Source organism: Natator depressus, chromosome 1 (assembly GCF_965152275.1).
Source record: "Natator depressus isolate rNatDep1 chromosome 1, rNatDep2.hap1, whole genome shotgun sequence".
Classification (NCBI taxonomy): Eukaryota; Metazoa; Chordata; order Testudines; family Cheloniidae; genus Natator; species Natator depressus.
The window spans coordinates 261,291,355-261,310,057 of record NC_134234.1 but is presented as its reverse complement, the minus strand read 5'-3'; the positions used below and the strand labels follow the sequence as shown (position 1 = coordinate 261,310,057).

The window sequence follows — 18,703 nt, the reverse complement described above, 5'->3', positions numbered from 1 at the left end:
CCGCTGCATCCACTGCATAACCGCCTACCCTCCACCTCATGTTCCATAGCCTCCTCACCCAGATGCCCAAGAACACAGGGGGGAGGCTCCGGGCACCCAGCCACTCCACTCCAGAGTATGGCCCAAGCAACAGAAGGCTGTCATTCAAACAGTTTGATTTTTAGTGTGGCTACAATAAGCAATATGGCCTTGTTCTTCCCTCCTTCCCCACCCCACCCGGGCTACCTTGTCCATTATCTCATTTTTAAAAAAAAATTAATAAAGAAAGAATGCATGGTTTCAAAACAATAGATACTTTATTTAGAAGGGGGGAGGGTGGTTGGCTTACAGGGAATTAAAATCAACAAAGGGGGCAGGTTTGCATCAAGGAGAAACACACACAACTGTCACACCGAAGCCTGGCCAGTCATGAAACTGGTTTTCAAAGCCTCTCTGATGCGCAGCGTGCCTTGCTGTGCTCTTCTAATCGCCCTGGTGTCTGGCTGCTCAAAATCGGACACCAGGCGATTTGTCTCAACCTCCCACCCTGCCATAAACATCTGCCCCTTACTTTCACAGATATTATGGAGCACACAGCAAACAGTAATAACAATGGGAATGTTGGTTGCGCTGAGGTCTGACCTAGTCAACAAACAGCGCCAGCGAGCTTTTAAACTTCCAAAGGCACATTCTACCACCATTCTGCACTTGCTCAGCCTATAGTTGAACTGCTCCTTACTACTGTCCAGGCTTCATGAGCCATGGGAGCAAGGGGTAGGCTGGGGTAGGTGCAACCGCGCGGTGCTGCCGGCTGGGAGAGCAACCTGAGGCAGAAGCCTCCAGCTCGCATGATATTCCAAGCAGGACTGAATCTCCATGAGACGAAACTTAAAGAAGAGAATGACCTGGAGTCACTTCCATTCGGAGCTCTAAGAAGAGGATAGCCATGTCTGTCCAGGCACCCCTGATCGACCTCACCGAGGTCTGCCAGGAGCACCCAGGAGACGTACGACGGCTATCAGTCCTACTGCACTGTCTGCCGTGAAGGCAACGAACTGCTGCTGTGTAGCAATGCAGTACCACGTCTGCCAGCAGTACCCAGGAGACGTACGGTGACTGTGAGCTGAGCGGGCTCCATGCTTGCCGTGGTATGTCGTCTGCACGGGTAACCCAGGAAAAAAGGCGCGAAACGATTATCTGCCATTGTTTTCACGGAGGGAGGAAGGGAGGGAGGGAGGGGGACCTGACGACATGTACCCCAAACCACCCGCAACAATGTTTTTGCCCCATCAGGCATTGGGAGCTTAACCCAGAATTCCAGTGGGCAGCGGAGACTGCGGGAACTGTGGGATAGTTTCCCCACAAGCACATAATGCGCTTAGTGGGGACACACACAATTGACCGTATAAAATCGATTTCTAAAAATCGACTTCTATGAAATCGACCTAATTTCATAGTGTAGACATACCCTCAAAGTATCCTTCTGGTCAAATGCCAATCTCAGTTTCACGGGTGTAAATCCAGAGTAGCTCCATAGACTTCAGTGGAGTTACTCTGGATTTACCTCACTGTACATGACACCAGTATTTATTTCTTAGATTATATGATAATCACAGAGGGTGGCAAAGGATGGAACTGATTTCAGATTGTTTGGGTGCCCTGAATTTTGCATTTATACACTTTCAATCTTTTTTTATTTATCATTGTTCTTTGAAGGCACTTTTCCCTGAAGTTATATGCGTTTTCAGTTTTTGCTCAAGTTTAATGATTTTTTTAAATTAAAAGTCAATGTTTCTAAGAATGGATCTGTGACAGAAACCATGGGCAGTGAATATTCCCACATCAAGCCTCTATATGAGGCTTAGAAAGTTCACATGGTAATTCTGCTGCCCCTACTGCATAGACACTTCCTGTGCACTGTTCCCTGCTCCTTACAGATCTTTGAGGCTGCAGGGCTGAAAATTGCAGTGGTCACATGGGCCCACTTCCTCCATCCTAAATTGTTTTCTCTCCCCATTCCCCTCAGACTACCCTTGCTTCCCACAAGTGGCTCTCGGGTGCCTGTTCCCTCCCACCTACCCTAGTATATGGAGAAGCTGTTCTGATCCGAGCTTTAGGAAACATGAAGCCTGCAGATTAAGAGGAGCATGGTCTGCCAACAAAGGGCCATGCAGGCACTGGAGTATCTGCGTTGCATCAGGCGTAGATTACAGTGTCCGACATGCAATCACAGGGAGCTCAAACATTATCAAAACTGCATGGAATAACTGAGGGCTCAATTGTGCCTTTAGATGCTGACCGAGATGGTTAGACTTTCTAAACATTTCCCTGAACTTGGAAAACATTTCAAAAATATTACAGAAAGAGTTGCATTTTTAAACTGTTTTTTTCAACCAGTTGTAACATCCCAGTGTTGGGGGTGATGTGGATCTGCCCTCTCCCTGGGGGAGCGCAGACAGAGAGCATGACACGGCCTCTGCTACGAATGAAGCCTACTCTCCTCCATGTGCCTGGCCCCAGCACAGGCCACAAGAGGCCCAGATACAATTACAGTCTCTGTGCTTCCTTTGCATGCCACTCTCTTTAGGGCATGCAAAGGAAGCACAGAGACTGTAATTGTATCTGGGCCTCTTGTGGCCTGTGCAAGAGAGGATATGGCTCCTTTCATCCCTCTCTCCCTCGGCACATGTATATGGCTCAGCCACCAACTGACCCTAAATTCTTAACTCTTCTAAACTAGCCAAAGGAACTAATGGTTATTGAGCCCAACAGGATTAAACAAATGTAGAATCTCTAGGTCAAGTCTTTTTGAGATATGACAAGCAAAATAAATAAATAGGAAACTTTCCAGGAAGCAAAAAATATCTCATTTCTTTAAAACACTCATCACTCCAAAGTGCCTTGTACAAATTGCCTTACACTTTCACCAACAAAAAGTCTACTCTGCAATCACTTCACACATGAAGCATTTCAGATGGGTTGGTTGGTTTATTTCAGCAGGACAGTGTCAAATTCATAATCAGGCTTCAATCTTATCTTTGGAGACTCTACCACAGCTCTAAAATAAAGACTTAACCCTCGGCAAGCAGCATCTGCCTTACTAAACTGCAGGGAGCACATCACTATATAGCACCAGGGTTAAGTCTTTATTTTGGAACTGTGGTAAACAACGAATGATCATTGGCCCTGGCAAAGAGTGGTTATTTTAAAGCTGCAGAAAGTTGTTTTGAGAATTCAGGAGCCTCTTGTGCCTTAAAGTAATCAATGGTCTATTGTTTCCTTAAACTTACTAACTCACACAAAAGCATGGAAATAATATAGGGGAAAATGTGCAGAGAAGAAAGAACAAATCTTCTCTATGTCTGGTTCAAGCAGTCAGGGAAACAAACAAACAAACAAAAAATTAACCGCATCTATAAACCACAAGTACATACAAAATCATACAGAAAGCAAACCTCCTAGAGACAGCCAGATTCCCAGCTGGTGGGAAGTGGCACTGCCAAACTTTATCAACTAAAATTGATTTACACCAGTTGAGAATCTGACCCAGTTTAGTTCAATCTTCTTGGGTTAGTTCTTCTCTCATTTACATTACTCAGGACTTCCAGCCAAGTCAATGGAATTAAACCAATGTAAATTCACAGTGAGAGGAGACTCAAATCCCCTGGTTCTCAGGCAAAAGCTAATATGGAATAAAAGAGTTAAAAGCACTGGTTGGGTTGATATACAAACTCACACAATCCCAGTCCTTCCCAGATCAAAGGGAGGAGGTGGATTAGGTTTGTTGAAAAAAGAAAGCATATACTTTAGAGAAACGATATCAGTTACATCAATTGGATTTACAGTTTTCTGCTATACATTCACTCACACCAATACTTTCTTTTTTAATGGCTCCTGTTGTGGTGACAGAGGTGCAGTGCTGGTAGGGAACAGAGAAGAGAGAAGCAGGCACTACTAATGGCTCCTGTTCTATGGTGGCATTGTGTGTGTATGGTCGGTATGTATACTGTCATTGTCAGGACTGGGAATGAGGAGGGGTGACCATCACCAAGGATTCCTGTAGCAGTGCAATTACTGCACGCTGGTGGCTCAGCTGCCTTTAGTTTGAATTGTCTGGAGATGTATAGAAAGGCCCCATATAACTTTTTCTTAACTCCGGCACCTCAGGCCAGGCCATCCTTTGGACGTTTCCCAGCAAGTTGAAATCATCTGTGGCACATGCAGTGCAGCCTGGGGACACGGAGCTATTTTCAAAAGGTGAAACAGATTTTTAGAGGTTGAAAAAATTTTTAATAGTGGATTTTAATTTTTTTTAAATGGGAACAGTTGAAATAAGCCCATAGGGAGTCCTGCTAACATCTGTGGGAGGGAAGCGGGAGTGCATGTTGCTGAGGTTTTATTGACCCTGGAGCACCTCATCTGAATACTGCCATATAATCTATGTCCTCTGAGACTGATTCTAACATTCTAAACAGATGCGTAAAAACACCCTGCCTCTTTCCCCCAAATGTGCAATTTCCCCATATGCCAGACCACAAATTTACCCAAGTTTGAGACTGTAGCTCAGGCAATATTTAAGTTCTCCACCAGTGGCCTGATCTCATGATGCATCAAGCTTAGAAATGGGTTCTCTACACAACTTGAAAGGGGAAATTCCCAACTTTCCAATGGGGCCCAAAGCAGAATTTACATCTAGATCTTGAAAATCCCAAGATATCAGACCTTAAAGTTGTAACATTTTTATGTCTGAGCTCTGAACAGATGAACAAATGCCAATTAAGGCATACAGAGTTACCTGTGTAGAGATATAAGAAACAATCACAATGCAATAAAAAAGAGTTCTGATATGTTTATAAAATCTTTCCCTCCCCCCATACAATACATGGCATGTAGAGAATAAAGCATAATGTGGTATGGTATAAAGGTTTTAGCAGTGCTCATTTGAGATCACCTGCATAATTTACTCATGGCTGTACCAATTATGAGCAATCCAGCTATCTAAAACTCATGTTTTAAATCCTTTATAGCACCCCACATCTTCATGTATTCCATACATACACATTGCCATAATATATGGGACCACATACCATCTTAAGCTGGAAGCGCTTATTAAACTGAATAAATGTAAACTATAGACACAAACAAGCAGACTTCCACACAGCTTGAGTTTCAACTATGTCTCCTTTATTTATCAGGAAACACATGCTTTCAGAAAATCTGTATAGAGCCCAGAGGAATCTAGTAGCTGAATAATGCTCTCCAAGTAAATCTATTATTAAACACTTACACACATAGATATTATAGATAGGAATCATAGCAAGGTCTATACTTAAGGCTGCCTAAGGGTTTCCATTTTAAAGGACATTTTTCCATTGGTTTTTTAATGCTTTTCTATTTTCAGCTGAAATTTGATATGTTTGCTCTCAGTCAAGGGACATATTTTTTCTAACCGTCCTTCCAAATCAAGTGAGCCATTTTCAAGTATGAAAGGGTGAAAAATGCAGTTATTCTGCTAAGAAAAATGTTATGCTCTTTCTTTGAACAGCTCCAGAGCTGATGGAATCTTAACATTTGGCAGAAACATAGCCCCTAGGTTGTAGATGTGCCTTTGATTAGTCTAGTGAAAATCACAGTTGATTTGGCAGAGTTAAGATTTAATAAATGTTTTCCACACAGATGCACTGTACTTTCTCATACCCATACACAGAGAGCTAGCTGTATAGCACACATACACACACAGATATATAATGGACCCTTGGATAGTGCAGCAGGAGCTGGGGGAATGATAGAGATGTATGCCAATCCAACCATTCACAAACCGGGAAAAATTAACTAAGGGTGGGAGAGGCCAGGACCAGAAAAGACACCAGCACACACAGCTCTTCTTCACCCCCTCACAGCCCAGCACCCCCCCACCCAGGCCCTCCAGACACCCACTCCCCCATGCCATGCCTCCCGGCTGCACTCACCGGCCCTGCTGGGAGGCAACTGTCTGCTGAGCTGAGCTGCCAGTGCAGCCAGGGCTGGTCCCGGGTTGGGGAATCGCTCTGGCTCCTCGGGAGTGGTGCAATCAGCCAGGCCAGGGCCTGCCCCAGCTGGGCTCCCTCAGGACCCACTTGCCTGGAGGGGCCCAGTCAGGCCCCGCACACTGTCTCCCCCTAACTGGCTGAGACTAGCCAGGCTTCTGAACCAGTCCTGGGCAGCTCAGCTCCAGGGAGACAGGTGGAGCCCCACAAGTGGTGGGAAGCAGAGACTGCCCGGTGCCGGAGGTGCACTGGGGTCTGGCCAGGGGGCAGAGAGAAGTCGGCGGATTGGGGCCAGGGGATGAAGAGGAGCCCTCGGCGGTCAGGCCGAGAGGAGCAAGTGGTGGGCGGGGTGGGGGGAGCCAGCGGGCTGGCGGGGTCTCAGGGCACAGTGCAAGCAGAGCAGGCTGGGGCTCCTTCTGAGCATGGGCCCGGCTCCATAGCACCACTGGCACCATTGTAAACCTGGCACTGCTCCAGACCCCTCTTGAAAGCATTTATGTTTCACCTAGATGCCCTAGAGGGGCAGGACTCCATCTCAGATACTCTTCTGACTCTTACAGGGTCACTTGCAGTTTTGTTGTAGCTCTGTCGGTCCCAGGACATTAGAGAGACAAGGTGGGTGAGCTAATACCTTTTATTGGAAGTTGGTCCAATTACCTCACCGCCTTGTCTTACCGGGTCATCTTTCATATGCAATATTGTTGTAGCTGTGTTGGTCCTAGGATAGTAGATAACCCAGGAAATTGGATTCTGTTGTTCCAATAAAAGATATTACCTCACACACCTTGTCTCTCTAGGCTCATCTTTTTGTATTTCCCTTTCATCCTTCAATGCTGTGCATCTCCTCTTTTTTTTCATCCTGCCCAGACCTATGTAGTTGCCCCTTGTTCCTTCTTCCTAATCTTCAACTCACTATTCCTTCTGCCCCCTACTGCTGCCACATCCTCCCCATTTCCTGTGTATACACACACTTTGGGGCGTCTAAAATCACCAAACACAGAGTGAGGTGCCCATTTTTGAAAACTGGGCTCTAGAGGGATCACTTCCTCCTCCCCTTGCCATGCAGCGGTCTCTTTGGTAGGCATTTAATAGTGTACAAACAACATCTTAGGACAGGAACTATCACATGTCGTATCTATTTGACACTACAGTGGGAATTTAGGCAGACAGAATGTAACTGGCCAAATTGCAATTTGGCCAGGATACTGAGGCTAATTCTCTTTCAAAAAGCATTGTGGGATATTCAGGTGGTATATATAGGCCTAGCTGTACTGTCTGACCCCAGAAATTTAGCTTGGTTTTATACCTTATCTGAATGATGCCACTTCCTGCAGCAACGTGCCCCTAGCTTCATTCTGGGGCATTATTTCAAATCAGTCTTGATTTGGATTAAAGCAATCCTGAAACAACTGGGCACAGTGCTGCTTAGTTTTGAGATTGGAACAGATCAGATTACTAACCTTCATTTCCTCCTTCTGACTTCTCTGCTCAGCTCCCCCTGCCCAGCATTGCACAGTGGATCCTTCCATATGATTTTGTCTGGAAGGAGTTCCTGAGCAGGTCAGAGGAATAGGTGAAGAGTGATGTGGTGAGTACCTTCCACGCAAGCCAATGTGCCAAGCTTGCCATTTCCAGTTTTACCATTTTCCACTTGTCTCACAGAAAGAAAACTGCGTCTGTGGGGACCTCAGCATGCCAGAGACTAAACTGAGATCATCTTATTTGAGCTGAGGCAGGATTTGATTAAATTCAGATTGTCAGAGGTGTAAGATTGTTTCATTAGCAAAAATGGGCTAATGGCCCTTCATTGGCTGCACCACGTCATGACATGAAGGTTCTTTCCAATTGCCTCTCCTCCATGCAGCTGGAGTTGCTTTCTTGCTCAACACTAAACTATGGGATGTTTGTAATTAAGCTTTTTTTCCCCTTTTCTTTAAAAGTAGCATTTGGAGCTCCATAAAGTCATCTGGAAGTGCCATAAGCCTTTGGACTGAGTTGGATGTGCACATGGCTGCCAGGACCGGATATCTATTGGCGCAAATGCGAAGCTTTGTGTTGGAGCTGGGACACAGGAATGTAAAAGTTCAAGAGACTCTGGCCAGAGTCCTGATCTCTCCAGATGGTCACAGGATATAAACTGCAGCTGGGAGGCAAGTTCCAGAACCCTCCTAGAGAAGCTCTGAGGCTGCAGAATCGCGTTAGACAAAAAGGAGAAGATGAGGAAACTTCTGGTGCTGCTACTCCTGACCCTGGCAGTCTCCTGCTATTGTGAAAGAGGTAAGGGGACACAGCATTTATCTAACCTGGAGTGTTCTCTGAGTGTATTATTGAACACTTAAAACCTGAGAAGACTGCCTGCTCAGGAGGAGACCTGGTTGGGGATAGGCAGTATACAATGGGCTACTGCACTGGCAAGGTGTTATATTATATAGGTCACAAATAAGAATGGGTTTGGGGGTCTCCAGCCTAATCCCTAATAGACATTTGCCTCCACTAGGACACAAACTATTGCACAATTGGGCATGACTGGCAATCTCAGAAATCCAGTTTAAGATTTAGGTGAATTAGCAAAACTGGGTCCCCAGTTTTGGACAAATGGATTTCGCTGCAGGTCAGAATTGAGAGGAATTAGCTAAACTGCATGGACAATGGGGAAGGCTATGTTATATCTGCCAACACTGGAAAGTTGTACCGTGCCCAGAGACATCTGAGGAGAAAAATAAAGCTACACTTTTTAATTCCATTGAAATATGTTGGACTGGGAGAGGTTTTGAAGGCACAATGGAAAAAATGGCAGTGATACTGTTAAAAAAATATGGTTATAGGATATAAACTACAGCTGGGAGGCAAGCTCCAGAACCCTCTTAAATAGGAAATAGCTGAATTAGCCATAGAGGGGTGAGCTGCACAGCTGGAGTGGGGTGGGAGACCTAGATCTGAAATAGCAAGTGTTCAGCCTCTCTCTGCTTTATACAGAATGGACAGGGATGGGACAGGAAGGGTAGAAAGCTTGCCCTGTACTTGCCTGTACTACGCCAGTTCTCGTCAGTGTTAAATTCCTCCGTGTTAAAGATGACCCTGTAAACGAAATACGCTCTCACAGGCATCAGATGGGTGAGAAATTAGTTAATATTTTGCAACACAGTTTTTAATCTTTGATTGTTTTCCCCTCAGAGAGCTTCTCTCCTTCATTCCTGGACAGTCTGCTCTAAAGCAGCTATTGTATACCAGACTGTTCATTAGTCTGGGTCTAATCCTTTATCAGTTTCCATGTGGAGTGCAAAATAGAGATTGGCTCCACAAACCTAGAGATTTCCAGAAGGCTCCATTCTACAGCAGACAGCATGTTGCCCTCTGACATTTCGTAAAGACTCATTGTCTCCTGGTATAGGTGGCACAGTTTGGATAAAACAGGAACTGGTCAATACCTTTGCCAAAACTCACAGTTGAACTCCTGAATCTTTCTATGGTTAAAAAGCATTAAGTTAAAGACTCCCCATTCCCTCTCATCTGCAACCTTCTCCTCAGAGGAGGAGGTGAAGGGGGTATCAACGTGGTCACTACTTTCTATCTCCCTTACTACAATCCTTCATCTGCCTGCCTCACCTGCTGATAGTGTCTAGTACAGGAGGCTGGGGGTCAAATGTCCTAGTGTCTATTCTCTGCTGTGTTACCTTAGGCAAATCACTTACCTCTCTGTGCCTCAGTTTTTCCAGCTGTAATATGGGGATTATAGTGCTTACCTAAGTCACAAGGTAATTGGGAGAATTAACTAGTTAGTGTTTGGCGATCACCTGGAGATCCTCAGATGAAAAACACTGGAACTATTATTAGTCACATTATTACTAAGACTCTGATGAGGGCTGCTGCTCTGCTGGGTTCTCTATGGCTAAGGGCTGGGGGATTCAATGGAGTATGGCAGTCAGTGCTCTAGACTCACATGAACTTCAAATGAGCACAGCACTGAGGGACAGGTGCATGCGGTGTACTGGGGCAGGATGACCATGACAAGGCTGCCTGGGGAGCTTTGACTAAAGATGGGGGTGGTGTGAAGACTGCTCATCTCCTCTAGGGGCAGAGGGAAGGGGATGGGGTAGAAGAAAGTTGGCCAGGTTAACTTCCCCCGCCTGCCTCTGGTGGCAGGTTGTTTGCATGGCTGAGAAGAGGAGCTGGGGACTGCTTGGGGGTAGAGTTCATTTGGAACATAGTGAATGAGACATCTACCATTTTCCCCTTTCTCTTCACTGTGGTGAATGTGACACCGCAAAACTGCTGGTTAGCTCTCGGACGCTGCTAGGTAACGGCCAGATTCCGATGCCCATGCTGAAGCTGAGTAAGACCTTACTCTGCAAATCAGACCCATTGAAGTCAATGGTACTACTTAAGTAAGGTGTATTTAACATGAGCCTGAGGGTCACAAGCTAAACCTAAATGACTTAGGGTCAAACTCAGATACCCAGACTCATGCTGAATAGCACCTTTCTCCACAAATAGTCTGCAGGGTCTGATCAGACAACAAATGTGTCTTGCTGATGTAAATGCACACGGTGCTTTGGAAAAAAACAACAACAACAAAACACAACCCTCCCCTCAAAGAGTTTACAATCTAGCAATTAATCAACATATTTATGTGTAACCCTTCTGCCCATCAGAGTTGGCAGCAACAAGGGCCGGGTTCAATATCTAGGGGATCCATTCCAATAACACAATGCAAACCGGCTCGAGCCCCCACCCAGTGACCTGGGACAAATATATACCACCCCCGCTGGGCACCTCCAAGAGGCAATACTTCCCCTCTCGCAAGCACATAGTCTGAGTGTAGCAAAAAGCCTTTTAATAACAGAGAGAAACAATGTGGCATTATGTTGGGGAAACACCACCAACAGGATTCATAACACAACCCATGAGCAGAAAAACCACCCCAAGCAAATTGGGGCATGCCCCTTTCCCTCGGGTTCTAGAGTCCCAGCACCCAAACGTCTCTTGAGTCCAGCAATCCACAAATCACCCAAAGTCCAAAAAGTCCAGCCCCAGAGTTCAAAAGTTCATCTGCATAGTGTTACTCCCCAGTCTGGCTAAAATGTGCCTGTGTGTGGGGAAAAGGGGCAAGGGGCACCTTACGTGTCCTGAAGCTGACTGCCCCACAGGGCTCTGCTCTGCTACGCTGTCTCACGAACGGCTCTGCTCCACCACGACCGGCTCCGCTCTGCACCGCTCGCCATCTCACAAACAGCTCTGCTCAGCTCGCCGTCTCACAAACACACCGCTGTCTCACGAACGGCTCCACTCCACCACGACCGGCTCTGCTCTGCACCGCTCGCTGTCTCAAGAACAGCTCTGCTCAGCTGGCTGTCTCATGAATGGCTCCGCTCTGCACAGCTCGCCGTCTCACGAACACACCGCTGTCTCACAGACAGCTCCGCTCCACCACGACTGGCTCCACTCCGCACAGCTCGCTGTCTCACGAACAGTTCTGCTCAGCTCGCTGTCTCACAAACACACCGCTGCACTCTAGATCTTCCGGCTCCCCACTACTTGACACAGTGCTCAGTGATTTCAGCTCATAGTAGTGGGGGCCTTAGTGCTGGTGCACCTTAAGGCCAAAGTGAATGCAGCATAGTACCTGTAGCAAGACTCTTAATAGACCCAAAATTAGCTCTGACATTCCACAGTGGAGAGAGACAGAGGTGCAATTGGTGCTTCAGGCCCTCACAAAGGGGCCCACACCACCAGGTACTAATACCTGTCTCAAGTCTCTCTCAATTCACACAGTTTTGGAACCCATGACCCTTGCCTAGCGAGTGCTACTTAGTTGATGGTGAGTCCCTCCATCATAGCAAAAGGCCAAGTACAGTTCCAAGCACAGTTCCCATAATCAGGGTAATAACAATTTATTCTTCCTGCCCCAATAACAGAGACACTGGGGATCCCACAGCAGCCGAAGTGACCATTTGGGCAGCTATGGCCTCAGTCTAGGCGGCGTGGGTGTGCCTATGCAAATGAGATCAGCCCCTGAAGTTTTTTTTTCCACAACTTGCCACACCTCACCATCAGATGTCAGGGTGGAGCTCATCCTGACACTGCTTACATATGTTCCTAAATCTTCTTTGTCCCCTTAAATACACTTCTAATACAACAGCAGATGGGATTTGCCATGGGTGGAAGAGTGATATGTGAAGAACTAGAGCAGAGCCCATGTGGTTTGGACTGGCAAACAGAGTATGGCCCCCAGTAAGATCAGAGGGAATTCCTCTTGGGTGATTGCAGGGACCATCGAAGGTTAGAATTAAGAATGAATTTGGTACATACAGTGGGTTCTTATATTCTTATGTCCCTAGCCTCTGGTTGCCAGAAGCTGGGAATGGGCGACAGGGGATGGATCCCTTGATGATTACCTGTTCTGTTCATTCCCTCTGGGGCACCTGGCATTGGTCACTGTCGGAAGACAGAATACTGGGCTAGATGGACCTTTGGTCTGACCCAGTATGGCCATTCTTATGTTCCTCTTTAGATGACTGGAAAGCTGGTGTGGTGACACGAACACAGACATTACATTCTTCCCTGTACCTCAGTTCTGGTCTACAATGCTCCAGAGGGCAGGACTATTCCTAAGTATTTTAATACCTGCTTCCTCTTCACATTCTGTCAAAGACCCTCAGCTCCTCAGAGAGAACAAAGAAACACACCTTCTCAGTGGAGAAGGAGGAGAGATGGTGCCATCCAGGCTGTGTCTACACTAGGCATTTTGGGCAAAATTTCCCATTATTTCTACCACCACTGAAGTTTTTTTGATAGTATCTCTAATGTAGACAGGCTTCCCATCTTGGTATTTTTATCACTATGTCATCTTGCTCCAAGCAAGCTGAAATGACACTATGCGTATGTCTACACTAGAGCTGGAGACATGATTCCAGCACTGGTGGACATACCTGTGCTAACGCTGATTGGCAGGAGTGGCTAGCCATCCTGAGTATGTACCTGTGTTCTTGGACAGGATCATACTTGGAGGGATAGCCCCGCCAGCTGCTCACACTGCTGCAGCCACACTCCTGTTTGTAGTGCACGGGGCTCAATCAGAGTTAGGTCAAGTATATCTTTGTGAGCTGGAATTTACACCTTCCCGCTCTCATGTAGAGATACCCTATAAACTCTGGTGACACTGATAGAGCTGAACCAGTATTAGCAATGGTGGGAAATTTTTGCCCCAGACTTCTAGTGGAGACAAGGCCCTAGTGGGGGCAGAGAGATAAAAATTCCCAATGCGGGAAGGGAAATGGTGTTGACCAATAAGGGAGGGAGATACAGTCATCCAGTGGGGGCCAAGGACTGGAGTCACATGTTTGGTTCCTGCATGGTATCCCCTGACTCCTATTCTTTGTTTTCCAGATTCAAAGGACTCCTTGGAATCACACGGTGTTGAAGGTGAGTATCTTGCTATGACTTTCCCCCATCTCTGCAAGCGTCTCAAGCCCTGCATCTGCCTCCATCTTTCCCATTATCAGGATTAGGGAATGAGTGAGATGCTTATGGAATCCTCTCGTTTCTTTCTCCTTCCTTGACCAACACTGAGATCTATAGCAGGTGTCATCATGAGTCCTCTCGCCTCAGCAGAGCACCCGTGACAACTAAAGGTCCAATTTTCACATGGCCTGGTGGAACTGAAGACCCTGCAAACAGTAGGAAGCAGGCAGCAGTGACATGAGCAGGCTGAGGTTTTCAACTCTCAGATAAACCAGGACATGAGGCAGGCCAGTCAACAATCATGTTGCCCTGGGAGCTACATGGGGATTAGGGTGTGAGCTAGCTGAAGTAATAGCAGAACGGAGGGATACCCATAATGGATGTCACAGAACGGCAGGGCTCCTCTGTTGGCTGAAGTTAGAAACATGCACCAAGCTGCTCAGTTAGTAGTTCTGCTGACTTGCTGAGGCAAGAGAAGCTTATTAGCTCCACTGGGATATAAGGGAGATGGAGTGACAAAGAGAGCTAGGGTTTGGGACAGAGAGGTCCCTTCAGGGAAAACCTAAGAACAGTCAAGTGTTGGGAGAAAGTTTAGGCTGAGCTTTATGTTGTATCACTGCAATTTCAACTAGCAGAAAAAGGGTAAGTTTGGACTATGTACTGACTGTGCATATTCTGTTCAGTTCAGGGTGGGACCTGAGTTTAGGGTCTGAAATGTTCCCCTGTCCCTCACTCTGCTCTGCAGCCTGGCTCACAGAAATCCATTAGGAAAACTATCCCCTGGCTCTCTTGGCCCCTCTTTCCCCTCTCTTGTCCCATAGGTCGAGGGATAAATTGCTGCTGGGGATAATTAAAGCTGAAATTTCCCAGAGAACCAATCAAAACATGGGGGGGAGGGGAGGGAAGAGAGAGAGAGAGAGAGAGAGAGAGAGAAACGCGTTTACAAGGGAGGTTGTAATTGCTGGCACTTCTTACAGTGAAGGTTTATTTGTAGATGGTATTTCAGACCTGACCTGAGCTCAGCTTGCCAGTTGGTCCCCAGAGATAACCCCTTCTCTCCCCATGAGCTGGGCTCTCTCACTGGCCAACTAATCTGGCATCAGAAAGAACATTTTGCTGGCAGTTGAAAGCCTGGGTTAAGGAGATGAGCTGAGCTGGGAATGGTACAACCTCTATGCAGGAAGAGCCTGGCAGCCATCTTGGAGCATTCCCCAAACACAGGTATCCAAAACTCTCCATGAGTGCTCAGTGTGCTGGGGGAAGGGGTGCAGGGTCCTCTGCTGTCTCAAGACTCTCCACACATGAGCACTAGGATCTCTCTGTGCAGAGATTACCGGTGTATTTCCCCGTTGGCAATAGTCTCAAAATCTTTCCTAGCACTCTGCACACATGGGCACCAATATTCATAAGCACAGCCTTCTTACAGTCACTTAAAGGTATTCTGGCTGCGTGGACACCAGTGTCTCAGCAGGCAACAGTCAGTGACACAACCTCCACTGCCTTCAGTCACCTTGGGGTGCTCTGAAGACATTGGTACCAAGGCTTCACTGTGCAATGGCCAGTGGGACAATCCATATTAGGTTGGGTCAGACTGTATAGAAGAAGGCAAAACTCTAAGGTCATCAGGACTGGAGAGAGAGGGAACCATGTCCCTGCAGATTTGGGGCTTGACTCTCTTCTCCTACTGCTCCTGTGACTCCACTGACTGCAATAGCTTTGCTCCAGATTTACATCAGGGTAAGTGACAAGAGAATCATGCTCCTGGAGTTCATGACCAAGGGGGAACTTGGCCCTGAGACCAAGTAGGTTGGAGTGGAGGGGGAGATAGGTCCCTGCAACTGTGGAAGAGAGGGAGACAGAACTGTGGAGGCTGGGGTAGGTAGATGTGCACTGGGAAGTAGGGTGGGGAGGGACTGTGATGAGGGATAGCAGGAGTTCCATCTCCAGAGGACACTCTAGTATTTGGTCTAAAGGAGGGCAGCCCCAAAGCTCTAACGCACCGTTCTATTCTCCCATGGCAGGTGTCAAGGTAAAAAGAGAAACGGCCAATGCCTTTGTGAGGAGGCAGAAGAGGTCCTACCCCTATTATGAAAGGTAAAATCTTCCCTGCTTCACCAGCTGGGTTCAGGACTGAACTGTGTATGGATTATTTCAGAGAGGGATAGGAAGGCAGTGGGATCTGGCAAGGAATTTGATTCATGTCTGGGATAATATCCTCACATGCAGAAGCAGAAAAAAAGGATGCCGGAGACACTTACTGGAAACAAGTGGCCCATTCTTCCTTAAAGGGCCATAAATATCCCCTGAGGAGTCTCTGACAGACATAGAGTGACCATAGTCAGCTTTACATCACCTCCGGTAAGAGCCCCCAGCACAGGGGCATGCCAGATGCGTTGCTTGGAGTATTTCAGGAAGGGCGGCGGGGGAGGGGGGTACTTGGCTAGCATTCCTAGGCTGCTGGTAATTCTGGCTAATTGAACTGCCCTTAGGGGCCAGGGAGAGTGGGGTGCAAGTAAGAGGCTGCTCTAGCCTGCATCAGAGACCAAAGCAACCCGCTGCACAGGGCGCACTGAGGAGGTTTCATCTTTGCCTTCAGTTCCTGCACTGAGCTCAGCTCTGCTGCAGGGATGAGGTCAGATCAGACTGGCTTTTCATTCTGACTAGGCCCAGATACTACAGCAAGCAGACCTTTTTTTACAGCACTCCTGGAGACAGGGACTCAGAGAACTTTGGCTGACAGATTGACACAAGAACATGCTTCACATACGTCCTGGGAGAGGTCACCAAGCTACATCTCACAGAGGCCCTGAGGGATAAGACATTTCTAGTTGAGCATCGTTGGATGGTAGTTAATGGCTTGGGTTTAATCCCCAGTTAGTAAAGCTTCTGAAAGGATAACTAAGGTTCCTGGGGTAAAGTCCCAGCTGGTAGACCCGACCCACTCCCCTGGAACAATAACCGGGGAGCCTGGGTTCTATCTTTAGCTGTTAGAGCCTTGTGGACAAGATGGGGAATTGGCTTCAATCCCCAACTGATAGAGCTCCCTCCCATGCCTGGACATTAATCAAAGGGACTAGGTTCTAACCCTTTGTAGGTAAATATCATATTCACTATAAGGGAGTCCATCTCTAGGGAATGCTGGGTAATCATTCTCCCTGAGTTCAGCAGGTGGCATAGGAGTCTGATGAGTCATGAGTGGCATCTTTCTCTTTGTCTACTGCAGGTACTATGAATTGTACAAGTCCCCAATGGAGCTGAGGAAGGAACAGTGTGAAAACTATGCCCCCTGTGACTACCTGTCCGAACACGTGGGATTTCATGCTGCATATCAGCGTTACTTTGGGAGATTCTGAAGAAGAGACTGTCCCTTCCCTCACCTGGCTAGGGTTCAGTCTGACCTCCATAAAGACTGGGGTAGTGGGAGGAAGGGAAGGAAGGAAAAGGGAGAGGTAGACTGGGCCCACTTCAATTCTGCTCAGCACTGATGAGAGCACAATGGCAAAAGTTACCCCACATATCCATTTTCCAGTCCGAGACTGCTGAACACTAGCTGTGATCCTTTTACCAAAGGCATTCCCCCCTGTGGCCTCCCATGGTATTTTGAGCTTCTTCAGAGAAAGGAAGGTGAGGAGAATCCATCTTATCTGCTTCCCACAGAAGTTCCAGAGCAAGTTTAGAAAGAGGAGATTCTTCTGAAGAAACTCAAAATATGACAAAGGGTGGCAGCAAGATCTTTTGTGCTCCCTCCCCTGCCAAAAAAATACAAGATAAGGGGTGAATAATATGAGCAATATAACAGTGTGTGTGTGGTGCTGTGGAGAGCAGCGATCCTTATGCACTCACTGGAAAGGGAGGGGTCCTGATGCTTCCTGTTGTGATGGGGAAAGTTCAGCAGTTTGCCACCATCAGGTTCCAGAATGGGATGATCAGCCCAAGTGTATGTTTGTGACAATGCATGAGCCACTAAAGGTTTGGTAAAAAGAAAAGGAATACTTCTGGCACCTTAGAGACTAACAAATGTATTTGAGCATAAGCTTTCGTGAGCTACAGCTCACTTCATTGGATGCAGTCAGTGGAAAATACAGTGGGGAGATTTATAAAGGTTTGGTGGTTCCATTCAACTAAGCACCTTGATTTTATATACTTCACTGAGCTTCCACCTGCAAAATTGGGGTGGAAATCTCTGGTACTTCTGGTACACCCTGTTTCTGGTCAGGCTGAAAATACCCAAACAAAAAGCTGTTCCTCAGAATTAGTTGGGCACTTATGTTTCTGATCCTGGCTGAAACAACAACAACAACAACAAATATGCAGCGGCAGCTGTAAAAATAAAACAAAAAGTTAATTGAACTTTTATGAATCTTCAACAAAAAAAGGGGTCAGTTCAGGGTTGGGTTGGGTTGGGTCAGTGCCAGGTTTATCCCAATTGGTTTGCCGATCCCCAATATGTATCTTCCCTCTTTGCAAATTCATGCAGGTATCTTTTTATGAGTGTTATGCATAAGCAACTTTCTGAAATTTCACCTGTACCATCATATATTCTGTTCTGTAAGGGAGATGTCAGGTTCTCCAGAGGGGCAGGTGTCTGCTCAGCAGCAAAATTCACATGGTGGCTGGTGAAATCATCCCCAGCTGCTGGCTATAATAAACGCTGGTTAAGTAAAGCAGGTTTGTGTTTTGCTTCTCTCTGTTCATGTGTCCAGCATCCAGTGGGGAGTGAGAGGTGGTGAGATTCAACTGGGGTGGAAGAGAGGTCTGGAAGATAAAGCTCTCTCTCTGTAGCAAAGATGGGTACTGAACAGGAAACAAAAACATTGGCCTGATTCTCCTCTCACTTATCCCAGTGTTAATCAGGAGTAATTACATTGAAATCAATGAAGTGATACCTGCATAAGATTGTGTCAGGGAAAGGTGGATCCTACTCTACCATTAGTTGAATTCTTCCTTCCCCTGGAGAGACCTTCTTTGTACTGGGATAAGAGGTGAACCCAGTCCCCATGTTCATGTAGAAATAGACTTAGTTCCCACTGACTCTAATGGGAATCCCAATTCTCCCCTGGAGGAACGTACTCTTTTGGAAAGAGAAATAAACGTTTTTCCTTCTCTGAGAGTCTCACTCCAACTGTAAAGAGAAAGAGATGTGGGTCTGAATGAAATGCCTGCCCCTCTTGGCTCTGCAGTTGAGAGAAGGGCTACAGGAATGTCTGGCCCCAGATAGCTACCTTGTATTGTACCAT

At 46.7% G+C, this 18,703-nt stretch overlaps 2 protein-coding genes across 4 annotated transcripts in view; one reads left to right on the top strand and one right to left on the bottom strand.

Annotated features, from left to right (window-relative positions):
• PDE6H (phosphodiesterase 6H) overlaps positions 1-11,419 on the bottom strand; it is a 113,172-nt gene extending 101,753 nt beyond the window's left edge. The window contains exon 1 of one of the 2 annotated variants that reach the window (XM_074941793.1): positions 11,122-11,419. The gene's annotated coding sequence lies outside the window, so the exon portion shown is untranslated. Of the gene's footprint in view, positions 1-5,948; positions 6,149-11,121 lie in introns of those variants that run through there. The other variant, XM_074941796.1, reaches the window with a different exon arrangement.
• LOC141980513 (osteocalcin-like) lies at positions 7,569-17,841 on the top strand. 2 transcript variants are annotated; one of them, XM_074941790.1, is made up of 5 exons: positions 7,569-7,593; positions 7,949-8,282; positions 13,392-13,427; positions 15,488-15,560; positions 16,690-17,841. In XM_074941790.1, the coding sequence occupies exons 2-5, from the start codon at positions 8,222-8,224 to the stop codon at positions 16,817-16,819; spliced, it is 300 nt and encodes a 99-aa protein (XP_074797891.1). In that variant the 5' UTR covers positions 7,569-7,593; positions 7,949-8,221; the 3' UTR covers positions 16,820-17,841. The 2 variants fall into 2 exon arrangements, with proteins under 2 accessions (XP_074797891.1, XP_074797890.1); XM_074941789.1 differs by lacking the exon at positions 7,569-7,593 and having other exon boundaries at positions 7,815-8,282.
• The last annotated feature ends 862 nt before the right edge of the window (positions 17,842-18,703 follow it).

Bases quoted from the DNA above. Each gene is read 5' to 3' on its own strand.
- LOC141980513 (XM_074941790.1), top strand. From the start codon at position 8,222: ATGAGGAAACTTCTGGTGCTGCTACTCCTGACCCTGGCAGTCTCCTGC. The intron at 8,283-13,391 runs GTAAGGGGACAC...TTTGTTTTCCAG, and splicing joins CTCCTGCTATTGTGAAAGAG to ATTCAAAGGACTCCTTGGAA. The intron at 15,561-16,689 runs GTAAAATCTTCC...TGTCTACTGCAG, and splicing joins TCCTACCCCTATTATGAAAG to GTACTATGAATTGTACAAGT.